The sequence below is a fragment of the Vanacampus margaritifer genome, chromosome 13 (genome assembly GCF_051991255.1).
Source record: "Vanacampus margaritifer isolate UIUO_Vmar chromosome 13, RoL_Vmar_1.0, whole genome shotgun sequence".
Classification (NCBI taxonomy): domain Eukaryota; kingdom Metazoa; phylum Chordata; class Actinopteri; order Syngnathiformes; family Syngnathidae; genus Vanacampus; species Vanacampus margaritifer.
The window spans coordinates 14,008,885-14,019,688 of NC_135444.1; the positions used below are offsets into that span (position 1 = coordinate 14,008,885).

The 10,804-nt window shown below is 38.4% G+C and overlaps 1 protein-coding gene across 2 annotated transcripts in view; it reads left to right on the forward strand.

The window, feature by feature from the left end:
• The window catches only part of yjefn3 (YjeF N-terminal domain containing 3), a 31,749-nt gene extending 22,614 nt beyond the window's left edge, over positions 1-9,135 (forward strand). For both annotated transcript variants that reach the window (XM_077583089.1, XM_077583090.1), the window contains exons 3-6: positions 1,675-1,785; positions 5,761-5,874; positions 6,992-7,142; positions 8,549-9,135. In XM_077583089.1, coding sequence (XP_077439215.1) covers positions 1,675-1,785; positions 5,761-5,874; positions 6,992-7,142; positions 8,549-8,745 — 573 coding nt within the window. In that variant the 3' untranslated portion in view covers positions 8,746-9,135. The remainder of the gene's footprint in view (positions 1-1,674; positions 1,786-5,760; positions 5,875-6,991; positions 7,143-8,548) is intronic.
• Positions 9,136-10,804: the final 1,669 nt, after the last annotated feature.

Here is a 10,804-nt window from a genome sequence, read left to right on the forward strand (position 1 = left end):
TCCCACTCGTTTTATTCGTAATAGTTTCCCCAGCAGCGCGAAACCTTTCCAAAGCCGATATCAAGCATCCTCGCTCGCTCGGATGAGAAGTTGACTTGAATAAGCGTGAGCAATAAAACGAGGCCGTCGAGGGAAGAAACAGACCGACAACTAAGAAAAAAGTGAGCAGCCAAACAAATGTAGTTTGGTCATCATTTGAAGCTGAGATTTTATTTTGGCGGGGCTTCGCCAGCTGAACACACAACATACGATACTTGTTTTTGCAAGTTTACTCCGAAAGGTTAGCATAAAAAAAAAAAGCTTGTCATTATGAAATGCGCTTTTCATCCTAGTCCGCTATTTCATGGAAATGCAGTAAAAATAGAATACAATTCACACATGGTGAGAAATGTCATATTATTCCTTTCGCTTTCCATATTCTTTGACCTGTTCAATCATTTCAATTTCAAAATGTTCTGTTCATTCAGGAAATTTATTTATAGATTTTCTACTCTCTGCTCACCATGCGTTCACTAGCTCGCTGCAAATTTAAAATCTTGGATCTCGGTGTCCAACTCATTTTAATCCACGGGCCACTTTCGCCCAAATTTTAACTCAAGTGGGCCAGACCAGTTCGTGGCCTACCCCCAAAAATTTTTGGGGGTGCAAATAATTACACCTACATTCTGAAAACATCCCCATTTATTATTATCTTATTGCAGAGTAATCTGAAATTTCTTGAATTAGTGCAAAATGTTTGCATCAAATCCTGAGTCGGAGCCACATTTCAGAATGTCATTTAAACTGTTGTCCATGCGCCCTCTTGTGGACAAAATTAGCAACGGCAATTCATTTGAGTGAAAAACTGCAGTGTGTGTGTGTGTGTGTTGTGTCCTCGCAGGCCAGATTGGACCCCCTGACGGGCCCGGTTAGTTAGCTGATAGATGAATATTGTTATTGGAAATTAAATGAATATCTTCAAGTCTCCGGCCTGAGCGTGTAACATCATCTGCCCTTTTGTGGCTCCTGAGGGCCCGCAGGGGCCTCCCTCGTCTGTATTTCCAACGAGACGGTGCCGTGATGGAGCTAGCGGCTGCCGTCTCTTCAGTTTGGATTCGCTGCTCGTGTAAATGGGATCCAGAGGGAGACGACCTTATTATTATTAATAGGTGGAGATGTGATTTTTTTTTTTTGTAGCCCGTTTAGTGGGCAAAGCCAAAATGTGAATCCAGATTTTTTTTTTCAGGCGCCGTGAAATAAACCTACTCTAAAAGGTTTCTTTAAATGGAGACGACTAAACAGGATTTGACCTCAACTCCCGCTGACTTTCAGCAATTACAGCGTTCTCTATATGAGAACCCAAAAAATATATATATATTTAAGGCTCAAACTAAATGCTATAGAAAGGTAAATTTTAGCACTAATTGGTGTTGAGTTTGTGTTTATCTCAGACTATGACTGACAAAGGTCACAGGTGCATGACCTTTGTTGGTCGCCTGCCACATTTTATGGCTGTATTTAATTGTTGACTGTATTTATTTTTGACCACCGTTATTTTTTCCATCACGCAACTCACAGGAACCCTTTAAGCCTGATGGCTACAAACTGCATTCCTTTTTTTCTATTTTTCTCCCCTACAAGCCTTTTTGTCTTTGTTCCTAAGCACGAGCTTTCTCTTTGTGCTCTTTCTCCCAGGCCTACCCTCTCAACTCTTTAGCCAAGAAACAGCCAACGGTGCTGGTGATCTGCGGACCGGAGCAGAACGGCTCTATCGGCCTGGTGTGTGCGCGACACCTGCGCATGTTTGTAAGTAGAAAACATTACAAATCGGGATTATCTGTTGCGCAATTCGAGAAGAAAATCATTTAGGGCTCGGTACGTCAGCAGATCGATATTTTCCGCTTTCATTTTTGTATTTTATGTTAATATTGCAGTTTAACCCTGGAGAACCCAAGAACCCTTTTCCTCTTTGGAAAATTATGAATTATACATTAAATGACTGCTATAAATTCCCTAATTTGCAAATTTATCAATATATATATATATAAAACATACTCCTAGGCATTCTGCAACATGATATGAAATAGATTAACAAAAAAATTTTTTTTTTTAATTTTACCATCTGATGGTTTGCTGAGAAGATGGTTTTGTTTGGATTGATTTCCAGCGCAACAAAACAGCATGTTGTCAGCCATCTTGTCACCACCACTCTGGCTCATGTAAGTGCAATATTCATCCACTAGCTGGCCCCATGCAGGGGTCAGAAGTGGCACGCTGGACTTTTGAAGTTAAATTTGTAAAAAAAAAAAAAAAAAGGTCTTTGTTATTTGAGTAGCAGAATTTAGAGGGGTCAAATTTGACCCATTTGAGGGTTAAATGAACTTGCCTGATAATCCTTCTAATCTTGAGTTTGGAGTCATTTCCTTCATTTGCGTTGGACTGCTTCTGCCGACTCTCCTTGTTCCTTGAGCGTGATCCAAGCACAGCACTCTGCCCAAAGTTGCCACGGAAACGGCATGGGGAGCTTGTTGAGCACAAACTCTGACAAGTAAACAAGAGGGAAAAGAAGTGGAGCGTTAATCAACATTGCTGCGCCTGCTCATAGCAGTTGTGATTTTGAAGGAAAAAAAATCCCGCAGGCTATTTTTTTTTTTGCAAACTCCATTTTGTCGGTAATCTGATGCTCAGCAGCCGTAATGCAGATTAATTGCATTCAATTTAATCTGCTGTACAATATTGCTTTTCCTTTGGGATAATTACATTCAGAATTTGTTTAGTTTACAGTTACAATGATTGAATTAGAATTATTTTCCTTTCTTTTCTTTGGTCCTTCCTCGGGTTTCCTGACGGCCTCACGACTCTGGCTGGAAGTGTTCGGTTTAGGTGAACGGTTAGGGATTTTTTAATAGGTTTTAGGTGAACTCATGAATACACACTCACACGCACGCACGCACGCACATACACGTAGAAAAAGAAAAAGAAAAAAAGAGAGCAATGATGATGACATGTCAAATCGGTAAAATTACCGAATGAACAATACTGAGCTCTCCAAGGAAAAAAAAAAGAATTATGAAAATATTTTATATGTTGAGTAACACTTAAGTGATTACAAGACATTTTACTTTCATTAATAAACAAATTAATTTAACCAGTTACTGCCTCTGCAAAATGTAAAGTTTTTAGCACGTCCTTGATATTTAAATAGATTCGGATTGAATTGCCGCAAAATCGAATTGAATCGGGAAAAATCGAATCGAACGGAACTCTTGCGAATCAAAATTGAATCGATTGAGGAAATTTGAATCGATACCCAGCCTAAACTTTACAAAACCTTCAAAATGTCCCGCAGTCATTGACGTGTAACCGCATCCGAGCACCGCGCTTACCTCGCCAGCCAGCCACATAAAAACACCACATGATCTCTCACTTTCCCAAAATCTAGAACAAACTGTTCTGGACGATGACAATAAAAATCTCCGTTTGACTCGCATCAGGATTAACAGGCTGTCCCCGGAATATAATTTGAGCTCCCGTAAACGTCCCGGAGCAGTTATCCCATTACGCTCTCGGCGAGAGTCCTCAGACAGTCATGACATCACGCCCTTGTTACTCTCATTAATGCGGTCTGCATGTGAACATGATGTCATGAGCGTCACGTCGTCTGCCCGTCGGGCCTCGCTCGATATTTCAAGACAAACGGTTGTTTTTGGAGGCCACTCAGAGGGCATCAAGTCAAAACGGATCTTTGATTTTGACGGTTGCTTTACCGTATGTCTGACTCGCAAGTCACCACAATTGATTGCTTGTTAAAACTGTATCAGGCTACGCAAAGTACAGTATTTGACACCACAAGCGAAGACTTGAACTCATCACTTATGTTGTCATCTTTTCTTTGAAACAACTTTTGTGTGTTGCCCCTCCGGGAGCGCACGAGTCGTCGTTTTTTCTGCGAGTGCAGAAACCCGATATCACTTTGGGCCCCGGGAACGCTCCCCTGGTGCCAGGAGTGTGCGTTGTTCGTGGTTGCGCTGGAAGACACACGGGCACGCACGTGAGCGGGGCGCACTAAAAAAAAAAAGAATAAAAAAAAAGCACATGCACTGCCTTTTAGTGGCTCAGCTGTGAATGTGATCAGAGCCGTGATCAGGATTTTTGTCAAATCAGCTCAAGCCATATAATCAATCGCCACTCATTTTTCAACTTTTTAATCTCTTCTTTTACTTTCTGCTTAATCAAAATTGAGCCTATTGAGCCATTAACTCTTTGCCTGCCAGACGTTTTCAGAAACGGGATGTCGCCAGTGCCAGCCGATTTAAGCAAAAAACTGCTCGAGCGTGAGCTGCTTGCAACCGGTCGCCATGTTCTCTTCCCTTCCCCAGCCATTGTCCCCTCAACACTCACGTCTTCTACTGATGCCTACCCAATCTTGTCAAAAGAGAGTCATCGCTGCCATCTAGGGGCCAAAAATAGTCATTAGGCTAACTAGATCTGCTTGAAACTTTCACCACAGCGTTTAAAAAAAAAAAAAAAAAAAAATTGGATGACGTCTTTTAACGTCACTGGCGGCCCTCCGTAGGTTTTTACTTGACGTCTTTTAACGTCCATGGCAGTCAAAGAGTTAATTTTTTTATTTTTTGCATTTACAGTATGCTGTACACAGTATTATAAATATTAATATTGATTAAAATCCAGCAAAAACTCAATATGTATTAAGTCACAATTTGGTAAATTTCATATTTTTCCCCAAAAATCTGAACTGTTTGCCAGTTTGCACTTGTCTTGTACTTTAATTTTAAATTTTATTTTATTTTTTTACAAATTATTGATCGATCTAAAGTGTTGAAAACATCTTGCTCTCTGTTGATGTCACGTTAACGTAAAGTCAACGACTCTAAATGTGCACTGGCCAAACTTGATCTTTATCACGTTATTGGGAAAAATAGCTGGATGGATGTTTTACTGTAATAAACTCATCTGAGTGAGGATAAAATGAGTTTTTAAGCACGGAATTAGCAAATAATTTAGCCACGTGGCATTTACATGACATTACAGTCATTCAACAAAACGAGTATTTAAAAAAAAAAAATCATGAAAACAATCATAAATTGTGTGTGACCTATTTATTTATTTATTTATATTGACTGACCCAATCATAGTTGAAATATCATCAAATAGATGAGTGAACTTCCTTCTGACCTTCCAATGACCTGCAGTCATAAACGCATTTCCCACAATAAATAAATCAATTTAGTCTTTTTTTTTTTTTTTTACTGTATTCTTGCAAAAAAAAAAAAAAGATGAGAAATTGTATAGAGCAAAGGCATGGCAGCTGCTGTCATATGTTATCCTAAACCTGAGCCGCCCTCTAACTACAAACAGACAATTGTTTACAGTTACTTGGAACCTGGACTCCAAAAATATCCTTGGGCAATGAGCCACGCGCTGCTTCACCAAGTCTCCATATATACAGTAAACTCTAGTTTGATATCATTCCCACTGAGACGGGTTGATCGGATTGAAACTTTTTCTTACAAGCTCATCCTAAGAACGGCCAACGTGCGAGTTGAACGATTTGTATAAAGGTGAAAGTTCACAGGTGCGTCCTGCTGAACATCACAAACCTTTGCTTTCGCGAGTGTCTGGATTTCTACTTTTCACGTCTGTACGGCCGACACACAGACGGCAGAAAACCGCAAGTGCAGAACATTGGTGGTCGTTGTGCGCGTCTCGAGTTACGTCAATTTCCGCCCGGTAACTTTTTTGTTGTTGTCTTCTCTTCAGGAATACGAGCCCACCATCTACCACCCGAAGCGATCCCCGCACAGTCTGCATCAGGATTTCACGGTGCAGTGCGAGAAGATGGACATCCCTTTCCTCTCTTATCTCCCCACAGAGGTCAGAGGTCACCGCATTCATTTTGCTGCTCTGTAGCAATTTAAATAAGCATTCGGCCATCTTATGCTGCTTATTAGGAGGTGTTAGAAAAAAATCGATTCGGCAATATATCGGGCGCAATTCTCGAATCGATTCGATATGCGGCCGAATCGATTTTTAAACATCCATTTTTTTAGGGGAATATTCAACAAAACATCCTACTCAGGGTTAGGATTCACACATTAAGCATGGAAGAATGTTATATTAATGGACCATTAAGCCTTAATATTTTTATTTCAGTGCTGTTCAAACATGAAACCGACTGCAACCTGAATTTTCCGATAAATAATTACATTTTCATACAAATCTTACACTGGACATGTACAAGTTTACTGATGAATATTTCCTAAATTTGAGTAAAAAAAAACAAAACAACAACGCAATAATCAATTTATAGATTCGCATCAGGATTAATCGGTATGGAATCGAATCGTGACCTATGAATCGTGATACGAATCGAATCGCAATTCACACCCCTGCTGCTTATGATATTCATTTAGGCTGAAAAGACTACACAGTTAATCGGATTGTTTTCAGTTGCAGAGACATAAAAAAAAAATAAAAAAAAACTACATCACCAGTGAGCAATAAAAAAAGAAAAATCCAGAGCTTATGAATAATCAAATAGTTTGGGTTGTTCTTCGCTGCTAAATGAAAACAATCCCGTGATGGACTTTTGCTAGCTGTTAAAGCAGCCGTAATGAACAATTTAGGTTACTTTTGTTTTGCTCCGAGGCAACATTTTTCCTTCAATTTAAAAAAAAATATTTCAAAAGCTAAACCTTTAAAGAGGAGTCAACCTAAAAATCCATGTTTTCTCACGGGGCGGCCATTTTGCCACTTGCCGTCAACTGAAAATGTCATCACAGTTGCGCTCAGCTAACGACCAATCACGGCTCACCTGTTCTCCGAAGCTGAACCACGATTGGTTGTTACTTGAGCCCCCGAACAACAACTCAAGCTCTTTTCGTGTCGCATCTTAGAAAAAATCTTTCCACCTCAGCCTCCAGTTGAACTTAAATGTGATTCATATAAGAATGAAGTCCTTCACCCTGAGGGAGGTTTTTGGCCTTCACAGGTCCAGCTCATAAACGACGCCTACAACCTCGTGATTGACGCCATGCTGGGCCCCGAGGACGACGCCGTGGACATTAAGGAGCCCTACGCTGGGATTCTGGTCACCCTCAAGCAGGTCAAGATCCCCATAGCAAGCGTGGACGTGCCCTCGGGTGAGTGTTGACCTCCCGGCGTGACGACGGGGTTCGGTTTTTCTGAGTATCGAGGCCCATCTGAGTGTCAGCTCATCATATAAACACAACTTGCCGAGATTAGAAATTAGAAATTAGAAATGCCGCTAAGCAGGATGTAAACTTCTATCAAAATTGATCTACTAAAAGTGTGATCAAATTAGTCAGCATGTTAGGGCTGTGTGATAAATTGATTTTATTGATCCATTTTATTGCTCAAGTCTTTTTTTTTTATCACTTGCTGGACGTTTCCAGTCAAAGTGCCAATTTGTTGCAAAAACAGTTCAATAAAATGTCAACTTTTGACAAGCCGCAAATATTTTTCTGAGGTCGCTTTGCGTCACCTGGATAATATATGACAAAAAGCGATATTACAAGCCATGGTTTGACAGCTCATTATATATTATATTGCTGAACATTTTACACAATACACAAAAAAGAAAAAACACACTTATTCTCCATTTAACCGTGGGGTGGGGGGGTTGGGGTGGGGCATGGTGGGAGTGAAAATTGCTGGAAAAAATTATTGCAAAATAAATCAAATCCCAGAAAGTCAGGGGAACACTAACTTATATATATATATATATATATATATATATATATATATATATATATATATATATATATATATATATATATATATATATTAGGGGTGTTAAAAAAAATCAATTTGGCAATATATCGTTTTTTTTTACAGCGATTCAATATGCAGCCGAATCGATTTTTTAAGATCAATTTTTGATGAAAATATTCAACAAGATGTCTTACTTAGTTAGGGTTAGGATTTACACATTAAGAATAGAAGAATGTTATGTTAATGTACCATTAAGCCTTAATATTCGATTTCAGTGCTGTTCAAACATGAAACTCATGAGACTGCAACCTGAATTTTCAGATAAATACATTTTCATACAAATCTTACAGTGTACATGTACAAGTTTTTTGATTAGTATTTTCTAAATTTGAGTAAAAAAAAAAAAATCGCAATAATCAATTTATAGATTCGTATCGGGATTAATCGGTATCGAATCGAATCGTGACCTATGAATCGTGATACGAATCGCCAGTTACTGGGCAATTCACACCCCTAATATATATATATATATATATATATATATATATATATATATATATATATATGTGCATTACCATACGAAAGCACAAGTGAGCCTTAAGACTTAGATTTGATGGGACTCTCCCATTTTCATTCTGGGATGGTTCGTATATCGTAAAAAAAAAAAAAAAAAGGAATCTGTTCTTCCTTGGTGCATTCAAATCAATTGGAGTAGTCCCCCGCTACATCACAGTTGGATTATTCATTTTCATTTGTGACCAGGTTTAAACTGGACTCGTCATTTGTTCTTCATCTTCTTCCTCTGGTTTCTCAGGTTGGGATGCGGAAGAGGCCGGTCAGGACGGGATCAGCCCGGAAGTGCTCATCTCTCTGACGGCACCCAAAAAGTGTGCCGTGAGTTTCTCGGGAAAGCATTTCTTGGCCGGACGCTTCCTGCCTTACGATATCCAGAAAAAGTACGACCTCAACCTCCCAGATTACCCGGGCACAGACTCTCTTATCGAACTGTAACGCACGGGAAACATTTTGACAGCGTCCTCTCGTTTTGCATCTTACAGATGAGGAACGATAACGTCTCCGTCGTGTCTTTCGGCCCTTAGCCGCATTTTGCTGTTCAGTGACAGTAGGAGGATTTAGAACCTGTGACCTGGTGTCTTTTGTAGGGTGAAGCTTGAGGTTGTTTCCGTGTCGGTCTCCGAATAAGAACTGTAGCATTATACATGTTGGATTTATTTAACAAAAGAGATTTATTTTACAGAACTTTTTCTTGTTTGATACTGAAGCGTGCAACTGTTTTTTGTTTTTTTGCATCAAAGCAATATTTTTTGTTTGTCTTGTTTTTTTGCTTTTACGAAAACAGTTCTTGTTGTCTAAATAAAAGAAATATTCATTTAAAAACTGTTCCAAGTCGATGTCATTGACTTTTTTTCCGATAATCAATGTTATTTCCACGACAGCAGCATTTACTGTAAATTAGGAAATGTCGAAAAAGAACAAAATGCATGCTGGACTAAATTTCATGATCGACTATAGGCAAATGAATTGCTCAATTGTTATTTTTTTTTAGGATGATACAATTGTTTTAGGTGAACTAATGAATACACACACACTCACACATACAAAAAATAAATAAATAAAATAAATAAAAGAGAGCAATGATGATGACATGTCAAATCGGTAAAATTACCGAATGAACAATACTGAGCTCTCCAGAAAAAAAAAGAAGAAAAAAAAGGATGATACAATTGCTTCAATCACACGAATGAATGATAAACGATGATGATGTAATCTGTTTAGTACACACACTTTGCACACATGCTTACCCAAACAAAATGACGCACAAAAATGGGAATGGGGTCATAAAATGAGCTTGTAAATCCACCCTTGGAGGTCAGGCTACTTGCTTTAGTTTATTGATCCATAACTGGACTCGACTTGGTCATAAACAGGTGAGATCCGCCTGTAGCCAGCCATAGACAAAGGAAGGATTGTCATTACGGAGTTTACAACTTCTGGTTTCAATAAGAATGACCGAGGAAAGCTCCTTAATGAATGAGGTCATTGGTGTTTATTGAACAAACCTAATTTCAATCCTAATGCACTAAAACTAAGTGTGTGTTCTTATAGAAGTCAGTATAATGGAATGTCAGTGGCCATTTTCCTCCCCTCTCGTTGGCATTAAACTGTCAGCTGACAAGAAAAACAATAGCTTCTCACCACTCAGACATTTGTGATTATTATTATTTTTTTTTTCAAAGCAGACTTACACAAACAAGTTTTGGCTGAAAGTTTACTGAAGAAATTGAAGCAACAGGAGTAAAAGTAAAAAAAAAAAAAAAACCTTGATGGAAACGCCGGATTATAACTCATTTACTGCCATTGACGGCTATAGACGTCAAAAAATCATTTGAACTATTTCTATTAGTTTAACATTTTTTTCTACTTTTGTTAACAAGAGTATTTTTTTTACTGCACATTTAGAACAGATATCAAATTTGTTTTTTAATCACAAATTTGATATCTGTTCTTGTGAGTTAACTAGTGAAGTCATGCGATTAATTACGATGAAAAATTGTAATCGCCAGACGCCCCCAATTTTTTAAAATTTTCAGGCGATTTAAAATTTTTAATTGTAATTAATCACATCACTTCAATAGTTAACTCACGATTAATCACACATTTTATACCTGTTCTAAATGTACAATAATTTTTTTTTTCTAGGTTTTAGTTAACAAAAGTGGAAAAAAATTGTTAAACTAATAGAAATAGTTCAAATAAATTTTGGACGTCTGTAGCCGTCAATGGCAGTGAATGAGTTAAGGACAAATACTGCTTTCTCGTAGCAAACACAAATTCCATACGGTGAAGAGAACATAACGATGACGCAAGGTAATTGTTTGTTCCTGTGCTTTTAGACCCGTAAAAAAGTCCTAACATTAGCAAGAAAAGGAAGATAATGCTGATGACGCTAACGTTTGTAAACATTTCCCTCAACTTTCAGGCTACATGACCGTGCCTTTTTTTCAGCCAAATTAGCATAATAGGCCTTTGCCGGAACATTAAGATTGTA